The sequence below is a fragment of the Siphateles boraxobius genome, unplaced genomic scaffold (assembly GCF_051911475.1).
Source record: "Siphateles boraxobius isolate OS27281-9 unplaced genomic scaffold, OSU_SipBor_1 46, whole genome shotgun sequence".
Taxonomy (NCBI): domain Eukaryota; kingdom Metazoa; phylum Chordata; class Actinopteri; order Cypriniformes; family Leuciscidae; genus Siphateles; species Siphateles boraxobius.
This window is the reverse complement of record NW_027509097.1, coordinates 261097-288025: the sequence shown is the minus strand read 5'-3', so window position 1 is coordinate 288025 and position 26929 is coordinate 261097. Positions and strand designations below refer to the sequence as shown.

Here is a 26929-nt window from a genome sequence, read left to right as displayed (position 1 = left end):
CGCACGTCACGTCACGTTTCTGTGTGTTGACGTCACTCTCTCGGCGTCGCTGCTGGAGCGGTCCATCATGGCGCTGCGCGGAACGGTGTGTGTTCTCCTGCGGGCGGCGGGTGATGTGAGCCTGAAGCATCATGTGAGGGGTCTTCGGTCCACCGGTGAGGGGTTCTGGAGGATAGTTGCGTCAATGTGCAGTTAATGAGTTAAATAATCAGCAGTGTGACTCCTGTATGTGAGTGTGTCTGTGTCTGCTGGTCTGAATGACCTTTAACGTTACATGTACATTTTACACCTACATATTGATTGTGATATGTGTACTTACTTATTGATTAGTCTGTATTTTCAGTCAAACCTTTCTGTCATGTATCTATTTTTCCTATCTTTCTGAAGCACTTTGAGTTAACTTCTTGCTTGAGATGCTCTAAATTAAAGTTAAATTATTATTATATATTTATTGTTGTTGTTGTTTTTATAATATTTATATTGCAACATATTTTATAATTGTATTTTTTATTATTATTACATTTACATTACAATATTTTCTTACTTTTTATTATACTAATAATACATCCTCTATTGAATCTTCTGTAGCTGTTCTGTGTCACCGGTCCCCTCCTCTGGGTCCGATGCCCAATGAGGACATCGACGGGACCCAGCTGGACTCTCTGGAGAAATATCGCAGTTACACTCGATATGTGAGAGCAGCGGAGGAGGCCGACCGGAGAGATGTTTGGTGGAAGACCTACAGGCAATACAGAGAGGAGGAGACGAAAGAAGGCAAGTCATCACGGATCGACTTGAGCCACTGAGATATGAATACACACCCATTAAATCCATAGTTGTGAATTTACCCTGAAACACTATGACATAACCTATAATATCAAATATCAATGTATCTGTGTGGGTTTGTTTGGGTGACATCATTGATTGCTGTCAGTGAACATTCACCTGTCATGAGGTTTTGATTGTTTTTGCGAGCAGCCGTTGCGCGGGTCAACATCGGCCTCCCGTATCAGCGTCCCTCCAGGAAGACAGAGGTGAAGGAGAGGAAGAAGATCGTGCAGGAGAACAAAAAGAACCCAGAGATTGAAAGAGCCAATCGACTACGAACATGTGAGTGACTCAGGCATCACTGCATCATTACGATTGATCTCTGAAGAGGAAGTAAAGCAGGTTAATCAAATGCAGAATGATGATGAAAAATATTCACAGTATATGAAAATCACACAGTAACTGAAAGCGGGGTTCAATTGCTAAGCATATTTTATATATTTAAGCATATTTTATATATTTAAGCATATTTTATATATATTTAATATCTAATGAATATCTTCAGGTTCAAGGTCAAATCAGTGACCTCTTAAAGTTGATGTTGAATTTGTAAGCACGCAGTAAGATCATTGGCTGCGTCCGAAATCGCATACTCTCTCTTGAGTACCTATTTAGAAAAAGTAATTATTTCACGACCGCTAAACAAAGTATGTTCTATATAGTAAAAATTTGAGTAGTATGAATGTAATCTGGACATACTACATTCGCCATGTTGTCATTATCATGTGACCTACCAGTGTCACTTCACTGCCATTCATAAATCCTCTCCCGTGGCCTCATGGGATGGTAAAGTGTCCATCATATGCACACTTCAGAATCTCACCGGAAGTAGCAGGTCATCCGGGTTCTTTTTTTCCCCTATTCATTTATGAGTACTATTAATTCGGACATGATTCTTTTGCCACATACTGTTTTTCTCCTACTATATAGTAGGGAATTATGTGATTTCTGTTTGGTGCATCAGAAATCAAAAGAAACTTATAAAAATATGCATTTCACTTAAAACAATGAAGCTTGCTTTTAGGATTGTTTGCATTGTGATATTTTATGCACATTTTCCAACCGAACTAATTCTCATTACTGTTCTTTTTTAAAGCCCCTCCTGTAATTTCATCCATTAAAACTCATCTTGATCACCAAAATTACATATTTAAAAGTTTTTCAAAAATCTTCATGCCCTAACATAGCTTGAATGTAACTCAACGCGGTTCTATGAATATGCAAATGAGCCCCGCCTCCACTCACTCACACCAGCTCAGAGATCCACTCGTTGACGATCACACGTTGATCTGATTGGTTACAAGGTCGTTTGTGACGTCAGAAACACCAGCGATTTCAAGACGCGTTTTTAAGGCAGTCTTTAATTCACTGCAGTTTTAAGGAGAAAATACTCAGCAATGGTGTTGAATTATGAATTTGCACATGGTTTGTCTTAAAGCATATAAAAAAAACACCACATAGACATATAAACAACATTAAAATCTTGTTTTTCACCACAGGGGGACTTTAAATTAATTAATTAATAAATCGAGTACAACAAATACTATCTTTATGTATACTTACAGTTGTACATTACAAATGTAACCTTTTATGCACTAATGAAAAAACAATGTCACAAAAAAAATATTAATATTAGTGATAATAATTTAGTTTTTTCTTTTAAGTGTGAATATATAAATGTTTAGTGGTATAGAAACATACTGCAAAGGCCGCCTGTCTAGACATTACATCATATTAATCAGCAGTAGGACATTTCATGCAACCTTTTCTTATTTTATTGCTTCCAGTTCGCATTTCCCTCGACAGAGTAAAGACGCAGTGGGAGAAGACAAACGGGCCGTTCCACATCCAGAGGCTCGCCGAACACTACCGAATCTACCAGGACCTCTTTCCCATGGCATATTTTCTTCCACGGGTCATGCTGCATGTGGCTTACGGAGATGACAGCGATGCAGTCGTGCATTTTGGGAATCACTTAACGCCGAGTCAGGTGAGGCTTCAGAACACGTGGAGACTGCTTCTGTTTGAAATCTAGGAAACCGGCTTTGATTTCCACTGTTTGTGTGAAATCCACAGGCAGCACAAGCACCTCGGATACATTTCGAAGCGGAAGAGAATTCACTCTGGACGCTGTTGTTAACCAGCCCAGGTACATCCAATTATTTACATCAAATTCATATTTTGATCTAATGATATCTGTTGTACATATTCTGTATTTTCAGTCAGACATTTTTAAATGCAGTTTTTAAAGTGCATATCCAAATATATATATATATATATATATATTTTTTGCATTTATTTATAAAGTTTTATGTTTGAATATATTTTAAACTGTAATTTATTCCTGTGATCAAAGCTGTATTTTCACCATCATTACAGCAGTCTTCAGTGTCACATGATCCTGCAGAAATCAGTATAATATGCTCATTTGCTGCTCCAAAAAAACATGAAACAATATTTTTTCAGGACTCGTTGATGAATAGAAAGTAAAAAAAAACAAAAAAACAGCTTTGCTGAATAAATGTATTTCTTTTAAAAAATCATACTGGCCCCCAAACGTTTAAACTAGAATATAAATACTGTATATAAAAAATAATAATTAATATATTGTAATATATACAGTATATTATAATATACCATATATATAACTAATAATTTATTGATTCATATTATTGTATATAAATTGTCATTATTTAATTTTTGATGATATTTGGAGGGGTTTTTAAATCACATTTTTGAGATGTTAAGTGCTTTTTGGTCAGTTGACCTGCAGAAATGTCACTTTAGTTAGCAGTTAGTAAAATGTGAAGTTCTTAAGTTCCTCCACTAGATGGAGATACAGTGAAGTAAGCTGTGTGTGTTTGTGCAGATGAACACCTCCTGGATGGTGAGAAGGAGTATCTTCATTGGCTAGTGTGAGTATGCCTGCATTATTTGAGCCATAATTCAACAAAATTCAGTACAGCATTGTCTGACATCATTCTCACCCGGCCTTGGTTGGAAAACCCAGACCGGAAGAATTAATTTTTTGAGACAAAGTATGTGGTTATGTCAGTTTTTAACTACTAAAACATTACAGTGGGAATATCCGGGGAAATGCTGTGACGTCAGGGGAAGAGGTCTGTCATTACATCAGCCCGTTTCCAGCCAGAGGAACTGGATTTCACAGATACGCCTTTCTCCTGTTTAAACAAGATGGTCCAGTTGATTACAGTGATGAACTCCGACCCTCGCCGTGGTGGGTAGTTTTACTCTCAGATACTCTAGACACTGATTATACGTCTCATGAAAACAATTCTGGGTCCTTTTTCACCCTATTATCAAAATAAATTGACCATTAAAACATTTAGCTTATTACCGTGTTTTCATGACAAGCATTTTACCCCCCAAAATCCAGATAATTTATTTACTTTTATTTTAATTCCTATTATTCTTAAAGGTGATTCTCATCTGATTTCTTAATTTAAAGTTACAATATGTAACTTTTGGCCCACATTCTTTTAGTTGTGCTTCGGCTCTGCGAGTGCGTGACTGTGCGGATGGAGTTTCAGGGATGTTTTTTACGTATTTATATGGATTCCCATATTTTCCAACACAGTCTCAAGAAAGTGCGTATCTAAACCATGAATGTTATTTCTCGTGCCATTTATCCGCCAAAAATGGTTTTAGCGGGCATGTACTACGCACTGAAAACCCCTTGGGTAGGATTAGGGGTGGGGAGTGTGTGCGTATTACAGGCCATAAAGTGTGTATCATATGCACGCGAAAACTGCGTAGCATATGCACACAAAAACTATTTTTGGCGTATAAATGGCACGAGAAATAACATTCGTTGTATAGATATGCACTTTCATGAGATCGGGCTCTATTTTCGAACCTTAAAAAGAATGACCCACTTGAATTACGTAAATGCGGGGGTCTTTAGCTGGTGATTTTATGATGTTTAAAATCACCGTAATAACCGCAATGATGAGCATTCACAATATATATTAGATGTACTCAATTTTCCTGGGAAAACCATCCCAACATTTCTACAATATAAATGCTTACCATAGTGAATCAGGGTAAGACAAAAACAATTTTTGGAAGGATTGATGAGGTATTGACATTGTAACTTTTTTGTTCATTAACTAAATTGAATGTGTCCCTTCAAGTAACATTTTAATCATTTCTTGTGATTTTTGGGGGTGAAATTTGACCTGGACATGTTCTTGAAAGGTTTCTTGAGATTCACCCAATACTTCCCGAATTTCCTCCCACAAACTTAGAAGTTGCAATACAATTGATCTCGTTTCGAAAGCACTGTCCTTTGAAGTTTGTATTTGTCTTGCGAAATACATAATTTCATAGTAATTATGGCTCATAAGGAATAACAGTCAGTTTTATAAGGGCTACTTTTCTGAAATGAACGGCCTCAATGATAAATGCAGCCTTTGAAATCAAACAGATGTTGTTTGTATTTATTTTTGAACTCCTTTGAAAACCCCCCAGAAAGACCCTTCAACTTGCATGGGATTAAGCAAACGTTTTATTGCCAAAGTAATTATTTTGTATCTCTGTCATGTTTTTAGTTACTATCTGAAGCAACGGACTTTCCAAACGCTGGAGTTCTACAGGAAACATCAGGATGTTATTACACCAGCAGGTCTTGCATTTTTCCAGTGCCAATGGGATCAGTCTGTAACTCAGACCTTTCATGAGTTGCTTAGTGAGTAAACGTCCTTTATTGTATTGAAGAGCAGACCTTCTGGAAAATCTAGTAATCTAATCTAGTAATTATTTTTGCCATGTCTCAAAACAATGTTTATCACGTGTACAGGGTTGCACTGATAAGCAACTTTGGATTTGTTTTTTTAAGTCATTTATAGATTTGGGCTGTCAAGGGTTGCGTTTTTGTTTTGAGGCTTATTTCCAGAATACAGTTGCGTATAGTTGGCACCTATAAGACAAAACCAATGATTGCTTTATCATTATTTAATGTGTGATGTCGGTCTGTCAATGCCATTTTAATGCAACAGTAAGAAACTTTTTAAAGAGCCTAAAAAACTCTTCAAGGAATGAAAATGTACAATGTTTTGGGCTTTCCAGACCATTTACTGGCTGCATAAACTGCTAAACATGGTTTGTTTTAAAGCATATTAAAAACACCACATAGACATAAACAACATTTAAAAGCTTGATTTTGACCACAGGGGGACTTTAACAGTATTAACATCTTCTTTCTCCAGCAAATCTTGGTAACAATTCACATGTGGTTTGTGATCCAATGAGGTTAACATCCGCTCAGAAATCTATCTTAAGAACAGGGTCATGAGTGTTATCTTGTAATAACTGATTAGCTCATGTTGTGCTTGATTTATTTCCACAGATATGAGAGAGCCGGTGTTTGAGTACAACAGACCTCCGGTGTATCACCCACCCCAGAAGAAATACCCTCACGGACAGCCTCTCAGATACATGGACCGCTACAGAGATGGAGCACCACACACATATGGGATTTATTAAACACATATGCATGTATGTTCACTGTTCAACTGAAACAGCAGGGTTTTTTTTTGTTTGTAATAAACTAAATATGTTATCCATTGTGTTGTGATCTTCCTTTAAAGTCACAATAAAATCAAAATTGATTTTAAAAAATGTATTAATGTACCCTTGTAATATTTGATCAAAATAACCGATTACAAAAAAGTGAGGAAACCTGTTGCCTTAAAATTATGAAATAAATAAAACTTTAAAATTAAGTTATGTGGAACTGTCAGGTTCATATAACTTAAGTTTCTCAATTACGCATGAGGTTTATTTACTTAAAGGCAACGGTTTTCCTCACTTTTTTGACCAAAGATTACAAGGGCACATGAATACATTTTTACAAGTACGTTAACTGATCACTTTTTACAGTGTAGGAGAATTCTGTTCTTGTTTTTGTGTGGTGTCTCTTCAAGATATCTGATATGGCTCCTAGGCTCTCCCCAACACAAGTGTCCAACGAATCCAAAATCATTGGTGTAGTAAATATTCTTTTGTTATGGTATATGGGTAGTTAATGGAAACCCATGGCAGAAGAGTCATGGGTAATCTTAACTCTCACTGCTGTGTGTTTCTCCACTGTCAGGTATGCATTTCTTATTCTTAAATTCATACTTTTAGCAATTGATGTTATGTATTTATTATTTCAGAATTGGCTTATAAGTGTGTAGTTGGCATGATACATTTTTACCAGACAAATAAAATGTTAGGTTTTGATTAATTCAGGACTCTCCTGAAATGATTATGACCAGTATGGGACGAGTATGATGCAATTCACGTGCTCTCACGACGCCACATTCATTTTCTCACGCAGAGAAAACAGACAACAACACCACAGACATGTTGCATGTTACTTTCGATATCAAACAAATTCTCAGCTTCTGACAATTGTATTACGCAATTCAAACAAAACCGTTTTGGCGCTTGTAAATGTGACTCAACAGATCACTGAAGCGCCTCAGTCCAAACGGCACGTGAACCGATCTCTTACTCTTTACTACTAGTTAGTGGTTAGATATTGAATCAAATCACAAGAATTGAATTGAAATCAAATCTGTGTTAAGAAGAATTCCTCAGATGCCCTTATTAGTGAAAGGGAGGCTGTTGAACTAAAAAATAAGTACAACAATGCACAAGAAAAGTACCATAAATATCATTTGTGTGCAATTCCGTGTTCTTTTGTGTAAGAACCCCAAATTTTCAATCATTAATCATGTTTCGTTGTATGGAGAAGAGCAGCGTGCACATTCTGCCAAACGTCATCTTTTGTGTTCATCAGAAGAAAGTCATACAGTTCTGGCAGGTTTATTACAGCTCTGCAGACTCCATCGGGTCAGCTCTCAGGACCAGGCGATCTTCAGCATCTCGTCTATATCCAGAAATTTCTCCCTGGGTTTTCCCAGGGATTTGCCTCTCTTCTCCTCCTCCGCATTAATCTTCTCCCATTGTGGAAAAAGCACCGTCCTCACGCCTGTTGACACGCATGGCCCAATGATGAACTTATTTTAATGATAACCATTAATGACTGCTGTAAACTGAAAATAAAAAGGTAATCTAAAATCTAAACAAAAACATTCCATGACAAAACCACAACCAGAATGGGGCAACGCCCCCTCAACGGGACTCTCCCGCCCCCTCAGATCACCATGAATGTAAACGGGATTTTACTGATAAAATATGCTATTTAAAAATCAAATTTGCCAATTACATTTTCAAATTTTCTTGTTTTTGTGAATATTAAGCTAAATTAATAATATTTGAATTAAGGACAGTCTGTTAGACAAAGTCGAATTTTGATTGGTCGTTTGATTTTACGTGCTCGCTCGTAATTACAGTTAATGTGTCGGGCCGGGTCGGGCTCGGACACAACGTGCAAATGAATGAATTTGTATTTAAAGTGATCACAATTTAATAAAAACATTGCAATTTATAAATTATATTGCTTTCATTTATTTAAAAATTGTTTATCAAAAAAAATGCTTAAATCCTGCAGTTTATAAATTATATTGCTTTCATTTATTTAAAAATTGTTTATCGAAAAAAAATGCTTAAATCCTGCATAAAATGAATTATCATGCGCGTGCGCACGGCATGCAATTTACGTCGTTTTCCACAGACCACAGCTGAGCCAGCCCAGTCGCGCTTATCATTTGGTTATGGAGTGGAGGAAACTGATCCTAGACCAGAAATTATGTGCAGCATTTCTTTATAAAAGCAACTAGTAGAAGCAGTCAGGCTGCTTTTGAGGGGGAAAATTTCACTCGAATTGTAGGCTATATTGCTGGTCTCAAGTCCGTGGCCAGAGGAAGGCTAAGCCTTTTTAGCAAAAAGTTTGTTTTCTCTCTCATCAAAACGTCTTATCAATCGTCTATAACAGTCTATATCAAGCAGGGACACGTTTGTGTGCATTTTATTTTGTGATTTCACCGTAACGATTAGAGTCTCCGCAACAGCGATAGATTGAAGCGCGCGTCCGTGTGAAAACTGGGCGAGCCACAAGACAACACTGTATCCGCTTCACTGATCGCAGCGGCAACGAGCACTTTGATCACCTGATTTAAAAAGCAACACATTTCAGCGCTAGAACGACTCTAATTTGACAAACGAACAAAATGAATCCTCTGCTAGTTAACTGGAGATGCTTTATTAATTTGTATTGGTAAATCCGTGCCGCGAAGATGTTTTAAAAAGTGGTGGGGAGAAGATCGACCCTGGTAAAAAGTGGTGACGTGCGTTAATGCGAACGCGCCCTCTCGGTTATTTCAGGCACAGGTGTCGTGCCCATAGACATGATATGTATCGTCGTCCCAAGGTAGGCCTACTTACCCCTGAAAGGAAGGTAATTGGTTGTGCCATTGGTTTGACCAAGGTAAATGAAACGATAATACGTGAATTGTTTAAGTTATCGTTTTACTATTGTTGTTTTACCAACGAGGTTTAGCAAAGACAGCTATCACGTGGCCCATCTATCAAAATTAATTATTTTATTCTTCTGAAGGCTAACGATCGAACTTCATTGCACTGAATTGAGAATGTCTAGTTACTGAAAAACCAAGACGACCATACCGTTTCACTCATAAAGCAAACAGCCTTTGGATATTCAATTGTTCTGAAACCCCCTTTCGGCGGTGAATTATTATCAAAATGATTTAAAAATGCATTGCACTTAAATAGTAGGCTGGTCAATGTCATACACAAAAAGTTATTGTACAGATGATTCCTATCATCAAGTGTTTTATTTTGTGAATACTTTACATCATGTCTAATAAGAGCAGTGAATATGGAAACATTTCTTGTTTCCCAACAAAAGTTGTAGTGGGATACAGATTTTCTTTTTTTGCCACACACACACACACACACACACACACACAGGCCTATTGCAATCACTTTTACATCAATGGCAAGTTTTATTTCGCAAACAGTTCTTCTCTCGTCTGCCACATGTCCAGCCAGGCTAAACAATCACTTTATTTGAGCGCAAGCAGCGCAGCAAAAATAGACTGAAACCCCGCTTCACTGACGCTCACGCGACGCTCCTGCTCTCGGTGTGAATGCACTCATTGATTAACATGCACGGCGGGAAAAAAACCCGCGCCGCTCAAGCTTGCGGTGTGAAACGGCCATAATTCACGAGGTTTCCTACATGTGCGTTCCGTGTGCACATGTGATGCTGATGTTGCGCGATGTTAATCATGCGGCGCCTGAGTGCATTTCACCGGCAAAAAAATCGGAATATGTCAGACTGACCGGTCGGTCGCGGCCGATCACGTGAAAATCTGCCAATTCCGGTCACCAGCCGATCAATCGGTGTATCTCTACTTGTAAGTCGTAATATTGGGGTATTTCTCAGACTTCGTTCACACAATACAATGCCTTTAATCTCCTAATTATTCTCAAAACATTGATTTAATTATTCTTATAATGTTAAGTTTTATTAATCGTACTATGGCACTAAAATACCATCATACTGGTGTGATACTGCTTAAATGTACTTCCTTTTTTGATATTTGATACTTAGGAATTTAAGTCGCCTATGTAGAGCGCTCGTAAACGCTCGCATGTTCGCTTGACTTTAATTAGGATGCTGCAGCTCACTAGCTTTTAGTAAAGTGTGTCTGTGTGAACATGACCTCGTGTTTGCAGAAGAGCAGTGATCGCTTGTGCGCCCGGTTTGGTGACCGACAGATCAAGCTGGCCTGCCTCCATATCCTGAATTAAAACACGTGCCGTGTCGAAACTGTCGTTCATCGTGGTGGCGATCACACCGGTGGGACCCCGCTTCACCCAGCCACTGCAGTACAGGCCTGCCCAAAATAAACACACACAATTACAATTATACACTCCATGAATATCTATACACAAACACCCCTTTCCCACCAAAACTGTGGTGTGCTCGGCCACAGGATGGATTTCAGAAGTTATTTTAACATCCAGTCAAGTGAACTCAAGTCAAAGTGACACCTAGGGACATAATTATGCCATTTTACTATTTCTAGAGATTAAAGTGAGCAGCACAAGCGCTCCGGGTCGTTTACGGTATTGATCTTTCGGCGCTACATCCTCTAATATTTATATCTAGAGCCAAACACTCTTCATGCAAGCCCTTTCCGGTCCGTGCCACATTAAGAGCTGCAGATGACGCGGTTATTATACAACAATAGCAGAAACAGGGTGAGCAGAAGAACGCTGCAGGAAACAAGAATGCAGTATACAATTATTTTATCTGTCATACAGATGACTCGAAACGTTAACTAATCCAGGTTTGCCACAAGTTACGAATGGGGCCTTTAGATGTATATATATATATATATATACAGGTCCTTCTCAAAAAATTAGCATATTGTGATAAAGTTCATTATTTTCCATAATGTAATGATAAAAATTAAACTTTCATATATTTTAGATTCATTGCACACCAACTGAAATATTTCAGGTCTTTTATTATTTTAATACGGATGATTTTGGCATACAGCTCATGAAAACCCAAAATTCCTATCTCAAAAAATTAGAATATTTCATCCGACCAATAAAAGAAGTGTTTTTAATACAAAAAAAGTCAACCTTCAAATAATTATGTTCAGTTATGCACTCAATACTTGGTCGGGAATCCTTTTGCAGAAACGACTGCTTCAATGCGGCGTGGCATGAAGGCAATCAGCCTGTGGCACTGCTGAGGTGTTATGGAGGCCCAGGATGCTTCGATAGCGGCCTTAAGCTCATCCAGAGTGTTGGGTCTTGCGTCTCTCAACTTTCTCTTCAAAATATCCCACAGATTCTCTATGGGGTTCAGGTCAGGAGAGTTGGCAGGCCAATTGAGCACAGTAATACCATGGTCAGTAAACCATTTACCAGTGGTTTTGGCACTGTGAGCAGGTGCCAGGTCGTGCTGAAAAATGAAATCTTCATCTCCATAAAGCTTTTCAGCAGATGGAAGCATGAAGTGCTCCAAAATCTCCTGATAGCTAGCTGCATTGACCCTGCCCTTGATAAAACACAGTGGACCAACACCAGCAGCTGACATGGCACCCCAGACCATCACTGACTGTGGGTACTTGACACTGGACTTCTGGCATTTTGGCATTTCCTTCTCCCCAGTCTTCCTCCAGACTCTGGCACCTTGATTTACGAATGACATGCAAAATTTGCTTTCATCCGAAAAAAGTACTTTGGACCACTGAGCAACAGTCCAGTGCTGCTTCTCTGTAGCCCAGGTCAGGCGCTTCTGCCGCTGTTTCTGGTTCAAAAGTGGCTTGACCTGGGGAATGCGGCACCTGTAGCCCATTTCCTGCACACGCCTGTGCCCGGTGGCTCTGGATGTTTCTACTCAAGACTCAGTCCACTGCTTCCGCAGGTCCCCCAAGGTCTGGAATCGGTCCTTCTCCACAATCTTCCTCAGGGTCCGATCACCTCTTCTCGTTGTGCAGCGTTTTTTGCCACACTTTTTCCTTCCCACAGTAGGGCTGTCACTTTTTATTCGATATTCGAATATGCATTCGAACATGACGTGAAATATCCGTATTCGAACTATAAATAAACTATCCGGTTTTTAAAGTGCCATGTTTAGCGCATTTTTTACAGTCTATGATTAGACCGTTTTTTGTTTTTTATTATTGTTTGCCATCTCATCCAGGAGCGGGCGCTCCAAACGTATTGTAGCGTAAGCCCATGACCAAATCAAGCGAATAATAGCCTCCCTGTTTTGAAAATGGAAGATAACGCACAGAACGACAGCCCGAGCGGAGAATTACGACCTCAACTCATCTAAAAAGTCGAGTCTGGAAATATTTTGGGTTCTACAGCTACACCGTATACCACTTATCTCAACATTGACGCGCAAATCTGTGTGTGCTAGGCACGTGTGCGCGCACTGAGCGCGTGTTCTCCACCACGGGGAACATCGCCAATAAAAAGAGAGCCGCACTTGACCCAGATCAAGTTGATAAATTGGTGTTTCTAGCAAACAATATTAAGAAATGAACTGAAATAAGAAATGAGGCTAGGCTATAGGCCTTACTCCTGCTGTTTAAGCCGTCACGTTATTGTTTGTGCCGTGCTGTTCCGATGCAGTTTTTTTCCATGTAGCTTAGTGGCACTTTATATAGATTAAATTGATAACCTGCTGTTTAAAACATTAAGTCAAAAAAAATGTTTTCAGACAGGCCTGAGTCCTGTTTATGACTGTCAGACTGTTAATAAATTTGTGATTGAATCTCCGTTACGGTGTTTTTTTTTTGTGGGGGGGGGGGGGGGGGGGGCATCTCGTAGAAATTCGAATATATTCGAATACATTACTTGATATTCGTAACCGTTCGAATTTGATTTTTCTCAAAAGTGACAGCCCTATTCCACAGACTTCCCACTGAGGTGCCTTGATACAGCACTCTGGGAACAGCCTATTTGTTCAGAAATTTCTTTCTGTGTCTTACCCTTCTGCTTGAGGGTGTCAATGATGGCCTTCTGGACAGCAGTCAGGTCGGCAGTCTTACCCATGATTGCGGTTTTGAGTAATGAAACAGGCTGGGAGTTTTTAAAAGCCTCAGGAATCTTTTACAGGTGTTTAGAGTTAATTAGTTGATTCAGGATGATTATGTTAATAGCTCGTTTAGAGACCCTTTTCATGATATGCTAATTTTTTGAGACAGGAATTTTGGGTTTTCATGAGCTGTATGCCAAAATCATCAGTATTAAAACAATAAAAGACCTGAAATATTTCAGTTGGTGTGCAATGAATCTAAAATATATGAAAGTTTAATTTTCATCATTACATAATGGAAAATAATGAACTTTATCACTATATGCTATTTTTTTGAGAAGGGCCTGGTCCTGGAGGAAAAAAATAACATTCTTGTTAAAAAATTCCCTCATGGCTTCTGGTTTCAGGACTCTGATAGTGGACAAACACACTCCTCTCACCTGTTGTGTCCAGCACTCTTCCCATGGCATTGGGCACGATGGCTCTTCGGGGGTCAAAGGGCACCGTGGGGTCGATGGGAAAGCTCTTGTAGCCGATACTGCTGATGATCAGACCACACTCCAGATCCTCCAGCTGACCGGTGGGAACCGCACGCGTGCCGTCACCCGAACCCTACAGACAACACAGACTTCACTTCTGCCCAAAACCATCACCAGATGTCTTACTTCATAGAAATGGTAGAACCAGGAAATATTGCTTGATAAGGAATATACAAGAAATGTCAGAAGATGAACGGAGATGGATTTCTGGAGCTGGACAGCATATTGATTATTAATGAATATTCATTCAAAACTTTTCATCAAATACATGATGCATCCTTGCTGAATAAACGTATTAATTTCTTTAATAAAAAACCTCATTGACCCCAAGCTTTTAAATGGTTGTGTATGCTAAATATGTTTTGCCCCAATCTGTAATTCATGAAATATGTACCTTTACTGGTACATACTGGTACCTAAAATGTACCTTTACTGTAAAGTTATTCTTACCTGTGACCCAACAACTATTACAAAAACAGCATCATATCAAAATTCAAGTTTGGAGGACAGAATTCCCAGAAATTAGTTTAAGCAATACATTTTCTTGTTTTCTTAACTATAAACATCTTCCTCTATCTGTTTCACAACAAACATACTTTAAACATCATCATTCTTTTCATGAAAGGAGTAGATCCTAATCTTGATTCATGACCGGAAGGCAGAAAAAGATTACTGAGAGTCTCTTAGTTCACTGCCACGTCAGCTTCAAAAGTGATTAAAGACAAATATTGTTAAAGACTTAAACAAATAAACCGAATTAAAATATGTCGGACAGTTTGGCCTGGAAACCAGACTGGAAGTGTCTCACACTGAAATACAACAAAGATTGTACTATAAAAGCAGTCAATGTGCCTTATTAAATTATTTAATTAATTATTATATTATTATATTTTGTATTCATTCATTACATTTATTAAATGCATTTATGGTGGCTTTATGTTTTTATTTTTGGAAATGTATTTATTTAAAAGTAATATAAATACCATTACAGCATGTTTTGTCATTCTTAAGTATGAGATGACACAAGTCATTGTTAAGAGTTGGTTCATTTCAAAGAATCAGTTGCACAAGTTTACAAAACACTCTGAATCTAAATTTCGATTAAGAAAATATTCAGAGCCTCTTTTTTTTGTTTTTGTTTTTTTGTCACAATGCTTACACTTCTAATGTTTAACAATAAAGAAAAAATGTTATAGACACATTGTAGCCTAAAAGTTTGAATGTTGAATCAAATAAAATTTAGTCTATTCAAGTGTTTTGAATAGGCTACATTTTTTTTGTAATACTTTGTAATGTCTATTTAACACTTTTCTCATCTCACAATGTCTTCAAATTATCCTTTGGTAATTTCCTCAGCCAAAACCGATTTGTGATTAATTAAATAAATTAATCAGCACATCATGTAATTTATCAGATGTAAAAATAAAAAAATAAAAGGCAAATTGATGCCATTCTGAAGTTTTCGGTCTTTTTTTTTAAAAATGTTTTTAAAAGAAGTCTCTTTTGATCACCAAAGCTGCATTTATTTGATCAGATATACAGTAAAAACAATAATATTGTGAAATATTATTAAAATTTAAAAGAAGTGTTTTCTATTTAAATATACTTTAAAATATAATTTATTCCTGTGATCAAAACTGAATTTTCAGCATCATTACTCCAGTCTTCAGTGTCACATGATCCTTCAGAAATCAGTATAATATTATGATTTGCTGCTAAAGAAACATTATTTATTAGTAGTAGTAGAAGTTGAAAATGGTTGTATGGAAAGCGTGGATTTTTTTTTAAAGATTATTTGATCAACAAAGTTTGATGAATAGCATTTATTTAAAATAGAAATATTGTGTAACTTCATAAATGTCTTTAAAAGTATACATTTCTTTTAAAAAAACACTGCCCCCAAACTTTTGAATGGTAGTGCATATTGTGAAAAGGATGAAAAATATAAAGATAAAGATTAATCATTGTAAATTTCAGTTTCATTTCATGAATAAGTAAACTTCACATTTAAATCTAATGAACCGTTTCCATACAGTTAACTTAGCAAAACACCCTCCAACTCCACGAATTCCAATCTGATAACAGAAAGATTGGATTTATGACACACAATTGACGCACTTCTAGTGACATCGTTTTTCTCTCTCAGGCACATCAGGACTTTCCAGATTTGAGGTGGAGTAAAAAACACTTTGAGTCTTGACTTGTGCAGTCATCTCCATAATCCATGAACTCAAAAACATTTTGGTTTAAATTACTTAAAGCTATGTGTGGGAGAGCAAATTCCTTTCATGTTCATTATGTTCACATTTAATGGTTCAGAAATATTATTATATACAAACAGACCAATAGAATAATTAATGACTAGAGATTGTTTACAATCTGCTGCATTCAGGTCAGGGGAGTGATTGATTACATTAACAATAAAAATAATAAGAGACACACTCCTCTCAAGCTGGTTTAATTGAAGTTTAGAAGATTAGATTGTGAACTCTGAGACACTGAAAATAAATAACGTTGATGAATTGCTCACATTAAGACCACAAACATGTATTAGGGAAGTCAATTTGGTCAATTTTGATTTGGTGACTTGACTTCTCAACATTTATGCTTAACGTATGTTGACAGAGCACACATAATCGGATATTATGGTTGTTATTCGGTCTTGCACGTTTACCTCAAGCTTATTAAGAGCCAATCGGATTCCTGTAGCTCTTTTTCCATCAGCCCCGGCGAGAACCTCCACGGGACTGCGGAAGAAGCGGAAACCCCAGCACTTCTCCACTTTATCATCTCTTCCTTCCTTTACAGCCTTCATCATCAACTCCGTCAGTCTTTTTCTCGGTCTGGGAAGGTCTAATGAACACACACACACACACACACACACACACACACACACACACACACACACACACACACACACACACACACACACACACACACACACACACAGGTTGAGTTTCTATGTCTTATGGGGACTTTATAGATATAATGATATTTATACTGTACAAACTGTATATTCTATCCCCTAATCCGAACCCTATCCCTAAACCTACCCATCAAAGAAAACCTTCTGCATTTTTACACAAAAAAACACTCAAAAAACAAAACAAAAAACAATTTAGTATGATTTATAAGTTGTTTTCATCATGGGGACCAAAAAAATTTCCCCACAAAATGTCTGGTATTACTATCCTTGTGGAGACATCCCCATAACATAGGGTTTACCAGGAACACTCACACTCACACTCACACACACACACACACACACACACACACACACACACACACACACACACACACACACACACACACACACACACACACACACACACGTTGGTACATCTATCATTACGAAGAAATTCCATAGGCATAATGTTTTTTATACTGAGTTAATGACATTTTCTAGTCCGTAACCCTAAACCTACCCATCACACAAAACCGATCTGCATTATTACATTTTTAATGAAAAATTATTTAGTATGTTTATTTAGAGCAGTGGTTCTCAACCTTTTTTGGGCAAGCGCCCCCTATCCATTATCCATGATCAGCTGTTCGGCCGAGCCTTCGATTTTGTCACGGAAAGGCCGAAGCTGTTCGGTTGGTTTTGTCCATAGACAGTAAAAGAAATGGACACAGCGACCCCATTGAATTCAACGGAGAAAACTGAAGCCCGATTATTGCACTTCCTGTCTGATGGCTGAGCGATTGCGTAGGCTCAAACTGAGCTTTTCGACAGTCTGACAGTTGTAAATCTTCTAGTAGCTGTGCCAAGACAAATCTGAATCACCTAATTCCTCAAAAACGTTGAAATATGTTGTCCCGTTGCTTTTATGGACTCTCTATCTATGGGCTTCTCCTTGACTTTATGCCTCCATGTCCCCCCCCGATTGCCCCATAGACAGTAAAAGATTGCCTGCGAGCATCTCCTCCTGTCTATACGGTAATTTCTCTACTGTGCGACAGAGTCGTGTGTTTATGACGCAGTCGTTAGCCTATTTTTACAAAAACGGCTTCTACGGGGCCATAACGTAAGATACAAAGTAATGGAGCCTTTTATACATTGTCGTGTTTCTTTAGAAATAAATAATGGACAAATGAAGTCTTTGGACGCCTCAGATATAAAAGTTAATTGCTGTCAAAGTGACGCCAAAATGAATGGAAGTCAATGGATTACCCCCTTGGTTTTGTCACATGACCTGCATTCTGAAAACTTGAGATGTTTTCAACCGACCGTGTCGCTTCTATTATGAAGGCGCTTGTCACCCGCCTACATTTGAAATAACTAATTTGCACGCGCATTAAACGCGATATGTGAACAGCCCCTGACTGGTTCAAGTCGGCAACGCTGCGGAGTAGCACAGTAACGTTCCCTGCACAGTACCAAGACGCCTGCAATTGTGTTATTTACCGCAAGAACGCTAAAAGTTACCGATTTCATAGTTAAAAAGCATGTCACTCAAAGCCAAATAACAGATTTGATTTGGCTGAAAAGTGGGAATATTATTATCATAGTTTCCCAGCGAGCAAAAAAGTCCCTGAAGTAGAAATTACCCTATATCAGTGTTAACCAAATGCAACGGTTACACATTTGACATTCAAAATTGAATTATGTGGCTTATCGCAAATAGCAGCCAATCAGTGAGGAGCAGCCAAAAAATTTAACTGTTACAAAATGTGACTTTCAAAATGTAATTAACAGCAGCGCTGTACCGCGAACAGCCAATCAGCAAACGAGAAGCATTCTTATAAATTTTTATCAACGTAAAACATTAACATGGAAAAAGCATTATGAATGAATGAATGAATCATTTTCAAACAGACAAATGAGTAGACATTTAAAATTGTTGTGCAATTCTTGTTGTATGTTAAATGTTTGATTATGCATGTTAAATGTAAAAATGTTAAATAATAAAATAGAATAGAACAATTAATAAATATTAGGCCCATATTAAAAATATATTCATAATAGAGTCCTTGCAAAAGAAACGATACATAGCTTACATGTCGCATTAAACTGGCAGATTTAGAATATTGTAGGCAATTATTTTGCAAGTATTTACATGTTTAATCTTGTCTGGAATCTGGATCTTTGGTGTAAACTTGTGAACTCTCATTATCCCTTTCAAAAGCACCGAGCTTCCAACTCCCCCTCGTTGTTCTCTGAACGCCCCCATTGAAAACCAACAATTTAGAGGAATGCAATGAAGAGTAAAAGTCCCTTAAAGTACCAGATGTGGAATGCAGTTCATCGAGAAGATTAAAATAATTTATGTCCTGAGAATATCAGGTTTACACAAAGATGTTTTGGAAACTCACTCACTGTACAGAGCCAATCGTGACAGTTGGGTGATGTTTCTGAAAGGAACACTAAAAATAAAAAAATAAACTGAAGTAAAATCAAAAGACTATAAAAGAACATTAAGGCATTTCTTTTTGCACCAAGTTGGACATACACTACTGTTCAAAAGTTTGATGTCTGTCTCTTCTGCTCATCCAGGCTGCTTTTATTTGATCAAAAATGCAGTAAATTAGTAATATTGTGTAATATTATTGCAATATTAAAATTACTGTTTTCGATTTTAATATATAGTAAAGTGTAATTTATTCCAGTGATCAAAGCTGGATTTTCAGCATCATTACTCTTCAGTGTCACATGATCCTTCAGAAATCATTCTAATATGATGATTTGCTGCTCAAGACACATTTCCGATTATTATCAATGTTGAAAACGATTGTTATGCTTCATATTTTTGAGGAAATCGTGTTACATTTTTGAATTAAAAGAAAGTGAAAAAAACAGCACTTTTTATATAGAAATCTGTTAAAACATAATATGACTTTACTGCCACGTTTCATCAAATTAATGCATCCTTGCTGAATAAACGTATTAATTTCTTTAATAATAAATCCCATTGACTCCGAACTTTTAAAATGGTAGTTTATGCAAAGACAACTATTACAAAAACCAAAATTCCCCCCAACATTTTTTTCAAAATTCAAGTATGGAGGAAAGAATTACATTTTTCTTTAGCTATAAACATCTTCCTGTCTCCTGTATCTGCCCAACATCGGTTTATCTACAAAAAGTCCCCAAGTTTCAACATTTTTTTCTTGGAATGTGAGGTCTAGACTCCTGCTTGTAAACAACAGCTAAATGTGTGTGTGTTTTTTACGTGTTTAGTTTCTGAAAGTACAGAGGCTTAACTTGGCTAAAGACAAGAAGGCTGGAAAAGATTACTGATAGTTCCTAATTTGCTTTTGAAGATGTTGTGGGAGTGAACTTAAAGACAAATGTTATTAAAGAAACCGAATTAAAATCGGTCTGACAGTTTGGTCTGGAAACCAGGCAGGAAGTTCACCATACAAAAAAAACTACTATAAAAGCAGTCAATGTGCTTTATTAAAAGTGCTCTAAGGCCCCGTTCACACCGCAAGTCCTAATGCTCAATTCTGATTTTTTGCTCAGATCCGATTTTTTGATTGGCTGTTCACATTACCTTTTAAAATGTGACCTATATCTGATTGCAGTGTGAACTGTTTGAGGTTTCAAACTAACCGGCATGCGCAAAAGAACAATAACAATGACATCAGACGCAGCACTCGGTTGCACTAAAGTTCGGGAGGTTATGGAGGAAGTAAGCATATTCGCTTTTATTTCATAATGTTTGTGTAATGGAAACTTTTGCGGGTTTATGGTTGCAAATTCACTACAGAGATCTGTGTGGATGCGTAGACGAAGCCAGGAGTGGTGGGAATATGACGTGAATAGTTTCACTGAGACGCTGTTCTCCTGTGTCCCCGTTCTTCCATTTCGTGTGGAATTTTTTCAAAAAAGGACCGGTTACGGTAGGTCATTCTAGCTTGAATTGAAGTATCTCCCCATATACTACTTAGATATAACACCTCACTCTCATTGACTCGCTTCATCGTTGTTCTCCATATCTAGTCAAGTTTTTAATGTTAGGCTACTGTCTGTGTCTGTTGTGTCTAGGGCTTCGCCGGCGCATAATTGTGACAAATGTCGACGTAGATTGACGTAAAAGTCGCATCAAATCCGCCTTGATTGTTCACACTGCGGCCGCATTGAAAAAAATCAGATCTGGGTCTGATTCAGGACCACATATGTATGTGGTCTAAATCTGATTTGAAAAAATCAGATCTGGGCTAGATTTGAGAGTTCACACTACCTCTGAAGAAGTCTGACCTGGTCACTTGACCCCAAAAAAATCTGATTTGGGCCACTTTTGCCTGCAGTGTGAACGGGGCCTAAGCGATGTCGGGTGACGTCACTTCTTTTTGACGTTTAAAGTATTGTCAAACAAAACGGAGGCTAGCTAGACCCTCCCTCCTCCTCATCCGCGCTAGCCTGGGAAAACCCAGACGTACTTCCGGCAAATTTATTTATTAAACAGATTTGCTCTGCAAGTTAGTCTGGCGAAGAGCCCATTCAAGCTCATTTTCAATCTTTCCAAATCAAGGCACCAATCACAAATGTTGAGGCGGGCTTTACAAGATCGTCATATCCAAGGTCTATCCAATTACGCCCCGAGGGATTTGAGCGACATCCGTCGGTGACGCCCTTTTGGAAATGAGCTGTGAATGAACCTTCCCCAGACCCTAACTCAATTACGACTGAGAAGGGTCTGGTTTTAACCAGGCTACATCCGCACACTAACCCCCCAAATCCTTCTTGTCGGTTATTGGCTGGAACAGTTTGTTATGTTTCGTGGTGCGGGTAAGCCCAGTTTGTTTTTGTTGCCGGTTTTGGAGTCTGGGTTGTCTGCAAAAACCGCGTTATTTTACAGTGTGTTCAGGGAACAGACAGCTAGCGGATAGTGAGGAGATGTGTAGTGTTTGTATCAAAAAATGTTTTGGCCTAAAAAACGTGTGACATCGCTAGTAGCACCTTCATTAACTATTATATTAAATGTATTTATGGCAGTTTTGAGTTTTAATTTTTGGAGCCCAACAACATAATTCCCTGTTATTGATCATTATGTATTACATCTTCTTTTGTGTTTCACAGAAGAAAGAAAGTCATACAGGTTTGGATTGACAAGAGGGTGAGTAAATGATGGCAGATTTTTGTTTTTAGGTGAACAAACCCTTCAATTGTGATGCTTTTACCTTTCAAAGCTTCTGCGATGCCCTCAAAGTCATTGGGCATCATGTCGGCTCTGGTGTTCGGCAGATTCACCATCTCTCTGAGTTCCTGAAGACAAAATAAACAGTCTAATTCCCTGCGGGCTTATACAGTTCTTCAACCTTTCACTTACAAAGTCAATAAACAATACAATTATGTATCATATTTCATGAGTGTTTTTCCATTAAGCAAGACATTGTTTTTTTTCCCCATGCATTTTAAAATTCGAAGAACAAGTTCATCTGCTTTATCTTCCACATTCACACCAATCCCCTGCCAAATGAATTCATTCACTCCGAGGGTGTAAAACAGGAGGAGTCATACCTTGATGGTGCACGCGATCTGAAGAGGCCCACGCCGGCCTACGATCAAAACCCTTCGCACATTACTGCCCGCCAACACAGCCAGAGAATTCTGGGTAATATCTGTCTCCTGTAAGAGAAAGCCAGAGAGGACAGCAGTTGGATCCACATTACTACACATACATTAGATAAATTGATTGTGTAATTAAAACAGGAAAGTGTGGTTTCAAGTAAAAAATGCAATTTCTGAATTTTCTATTACTCTAGTCTGCATTTACATTGTTTAATGCATTGCACATATATTTTGACATATTATATTTATGTCCGGTCCATTGCTATGGTTTATTACTATGTCAGTCATTGCAATTTCGAGAGAGAATGGCACACTTATTTGTAGATGTCATTGTCAAAACTTCGCAGCATGTATGAGGCTGTTGGTCCTTTTAGACGCATGAAACACAAAACTTTTATTCAAATAGATAAAATAATGTGGAATGGATTATGTACAGTCTAGAAAGCCCACAAAGAACCTAAAGTCATCATGAAATCAAAATTGACCCTATTTACTTTATAATGCACATTACTATTCTTGTGGTGAACAATTAAACAGAGCAAGTTATAAAAATATACAGAAATAAAAATGTTTGTTGTGGTAATCTTTAATGAAATCTCTGTAATGGCGTTCCTTCACTGATGACGTGAGTTTGACGGCTTGGGTTGAATATCCAGTATAACCAGTGCCCTCCAACCGTCAGCTAGGAGCATATTGGAAATATGTCACAACACTAAAGTAAATTCGGTTCCAACTTCCGGTTCACAGGAATCTGATTGGCCATTGCGTACATGAGATCAACAGACATGTCTGTGATTGGCTACATTGCTCACCACTGCAAAAACACATTGTAAATATAAACCTTCGACACTCTCTATAGCGCAAACAGAAATGAAAAGATTCTTCTTGTTGAACGTGGCAAAAGTAATAACTTGTGATCCCGCAAGTCAATATAGTGAGAGAGTCATTTGACTGATTTAAGCCATTTACATTTGATGGATTTGAGATTGATGTCATAAATCGAACTAGAGTGGTTGTATTATTTTCCAGCACACCGTCTTTTTCCATCATCACATTCAATTCTAACTACAAAACTCACCAATTTTATAAAATGTGATATTTTATAAACATTTATTTTGGCCAAGAGATTCACAAGTAATGCAGAGTGTTTAGTGCACTGAAGATGTTGTACAAGCTCTATAAATGAAAGTGAAAATAATGTTGTTGTTTTTTTAAATAAAATAACTCTATTCCCTTAACTACTACTACGATAAGCAACCACCTATTTGTCACATATACACCTTGTTTTGCAACAAGTAAGCTATTTTCAGTGAATGTGTTGAAACTTCTGATTCATTAGTCAATTATTGTTATGAATCTGGTATCTCTCTCTTATGGCCACACTTGCACACGCACACACACACCCTCTATTACACACACACAACCACACGCACCTTCACTCACTCTCAGCTGTTCCTTGTTTCTACTAGCAATCACGCTAATTCTCCCACACCTGTTCTCTTTTCCCTGTTGATTGTGTTTGCTACTTCAAGCTTTCTCTTTCCTGTTTCTTTGCCAGATTATTACATGTATCTCTTTGTAAAGGAGCTCTCGTTATTACCCTCTTGTTCCTTTCTTGTCGGGATTAGATCTGTACGGAGAATATTCTATGTATGTTGAGTTATTCGCTAATCCTTTACCTGTCCAGTTCACCTGCTGCTGAAGATCGGCCAGCGCCTGTACCCTGCCTGCTGCCTAACGTTACCCCCCTCCATCCAATTTGCATTTAATAAATTATATTAAAAATAATAATAATTTACGTGCAGTGTTTATATATTTATTGATGTGTATTTAAGTGTAATGTTTGACTCATAATCTTATAAAAAAACACCCGGAAGTTTGACTGATTGTTTACAAAAAAGGGGTTTCCCGCTGAGCCGCTCTGACCGCAGCATCTCGGTAAAGTTATAGCGACGCGACGTGCTCGGTTTTGCCTATTCAGAAACGAATGGAAAGAGAAACTCATGAGGGGATCCACTCCCAAAAACGTCGACTTCAGCTGAGTAGGCCAGTTGTTTTTATTACTCATCGTAAGTTGCACCAGCCGTTATGTTAATTATGTATTTGACACTGATATGCTATTGTACGGAAGCGTATTGCATTCACTTGAGGAAAAAAAATCTACTCTGTTTTTCTGAATTAACAAGTTAATTATCTGAGAATTACGAGATAATTTTTCATGGAAAAAAGGTGTAGGGTCTGGACCAATCAGACCCACACTAATTATTCATATTCACTATATTTAATGAATATAAAGGTCTATGAAACTCTCCCCCAAAACTAACCTCACAAATGAAGTTACTTTGTCAGCCGGGTGTCCGGTTACAGAACACTTTAAGACTGATAACAGACTTTACGACCTCAAAGGAATGTGGCCACATGCGCCACATGCTTAAGAGAGAGAGACCATCTTTAATTAAATAAACTTTGCGGTGTTACTCTGATCTATGAAGGAACATGCCTCACAGAAACTGTGATGATTTACTGTCTCGTGTACTATTAGGTATAACAACATGGTATGTTTGATTGGGGTGTATGTGGTTGAACAACCACCCAACGGTCAATATAACCTCACCTGTATCATGCTTCCTAGCAAATTAATCCTCATTTAATGACACACACTTTGATGTACTTTGGTGAGACTGGGGAGCCCCCTCCCCCTCCACGGGGGCCCCCAGGGCCCAGCAGGCCTCGATTCCAACCAGATCCGGCCTCATGGAAAAGAGAGAAGACTCTCTCACAAAGAACCAAGGACAATCTCAGGAGTTTTGGAACAAAGACTCCAACCAACAAAGACTCCAACCAACAACGACTCCAATCACCCATCCTTCCGACTTCCTCACTTCTCCTGGGTGCTCGGCGTGGCCTCAACAGAGTCCCAGGCCTTCACCAAACCAGTCATGCGTTCCTGGAGAAAGAGAACGCTCAACCAACTTCCACTTGACACTGCCGGAACCATCAACGACTCCAATTTTCAACAACTTCAAGAATTGTTCCCATTACAAATGCAAGTATTCAATTCAATGAAATGTGAAAATGAAATTCTGATGGTTCTTCTCATAGACCCTCTTCCGGTTTCCAATTTCATCCTATCACTAACCTATTTATGTATTCATGTGTGTATGTTGTTTAGTTTATTTATATTCATATAAATATCTATATTTAGTTAATAAAACTTGTACATAATATGTATTTGGTTCTGTTTTGTTTGCAATACAAGTCACTTTACGATCACGGTTTTTGCTACTGGCTCAAAGTACTGTACAGGCGAAGAAATAATTATTCTTCGGTGGCCATGGAAGATACCCTTTATTAGAATAAATTAATAATCAAAATAGTTCGTTGGAAGAACTGATTAATTGATTGTAATATTAATTCAGCCACATCAAGTTAATCCAATTAACTGACCCAAATATTTATAATTAATAATAACAAGATATTATTGATTATTAATATTTCCAAAAAGCTGAGTTCCTTACATAATGGTGGAGAATTTTAAGGCATCGTATTAAACATTGTATGCAAGCAGACAGTAATCAATCATATGTTGTCCCATAAGTTTTATTAACATCTCATACATGCACGTACAAGTTTCTGAGTAAATCAGCAAAACTATAGCTTGAATATGCCTTCCTACGAATGGCAGAAAGTTCACAAATGCTATAATGCATATTTAAATCGTACGATAAGAAACTCCTGATATTAGCGAAGAAAGCCTAATTTCAGATATAAATCGAGCATAAGCCTTCTCTGACGAAGAAATCTCAGATTAGCCGCGCGCATAAATGGTACCAGAACTAATTAACCTGATATGGACGAAGAAATCTCCATTTTCAGCATTTTTGAATGTGATCTGAGCGATGTTCCTCAATCACCGATTAAGGCCTTATTATGCGTTACGTCATTGTATTCATATTAAACCGCTGAAGCGCTCATATGAAACAATCGCGTCGAATTAGTGGTATAAATTCTAGCTTAGCTAACTAGTAATTTGCCATTGTCTGTGAAAGAACGGTGCTGTTTTGATTTGTTAAAAAGAGTCACTCACACGCAACGTCGTGTCTAAGCGAGAGACTCAGTGCAAACTGTCAGCACAGCTCGATCGCTGCTCCGAACGATCTGTGTTGTTGGATGGCATTGCGTCCGGAACGCGAGCAGGCGTTCCTATCTAGTTTTTCTGACAACAGCACCAATCTCACAGACCCTCGTGTAAACAAGCGACGGTTGTAGCCAATAGCTCCCTCAATCCTAACTTACACGCATGACTTACAAGTAAAACCCTCTACCTCGAGTGATAGTTTTAGTACCGCCTAAAAACTTAGACACGTTAGAGCGTAAAGTGTAACCTTAAACCAAAGACTATAGATTTTGCGTGATTTGAACTGAGTGATTTGAACACGAGTAATGAGAGTCAAAGCTCTTCGAGGCTTTGAATCAAAGGAGTCAACTGAGTCACAAATGACTCTTTGTTTGAAGCGCCCTCGCTGGCGACCCCTGCTGGTC

The 26929-nt window shown here is 38.0% G+C and overlaps 2 protein-coding genes across 3 annotated transcripts in view; one reads left to right on the top strand and one right to left on the bottom strand.

The window, feature by feature from the left end:
* The first annotated feature begins 11 nt into the window (after nt 1-11).
* mrpl38 (mitochondrial ribosomal protein L38) lies at nt 12-6413 on the top strand. Its single transcript, XM_077200278.1, has 9 exons — nt 12-155; nt 589-774; nt 979-1110; nt 2616-2818; nt 2905-2977; nt 3698-3743; nt 3908-4066; nt 5400-5536; nt 6197-6413. The coding sequence occupies exons 1-9, from the start codon at nt 68-70 to the stop codon at nt 6331-6333; spliced, it is 1161 nt and encodes a 386-aa protein (XP_077056393.1). The 5' UTR covers nt 12-67; the 3' UTR covers nt 6334-6413.
* Nucleotides 5788-26929, bottom strand: part of fdxr (ferredoxin reductase) — a 51070-nt gene continuing 29928 nt past the window's right edge. The window contains exons 8-14 of one of the 2 annotated variants that reach the window (XR_013194380.1): nt 22337-22444; nt 21997-22081; nt 16544-16722; nt 13771-13942; nt 10488-10661; nt 6708-7828; nt 5788-6482 (exon numbers count right to left, since the gene is read on the bottom strand). Coding sequence is in view for 1 of the 2 variants with exons in the window: in XM_077200276.1 (XP_077056391.1) it covers nt 7698-7828; nt 10488-10661; nt 13771-13942; nt 16544-16722; nt 21997-22081; nt 22337-22444 (849 nt within the window). In the remaining variant the exon portion in view is untranslated. Of the gene's footprint in view, nt 7829-10487; nt 10662-13770; nt 13943-16543; nt 16723-21996; nt 22082-22336; nt 22445-26929 lie in introns of both variants that reach the window. The other variant, XM_077200276.1, reaches the window with a different exon arrangement.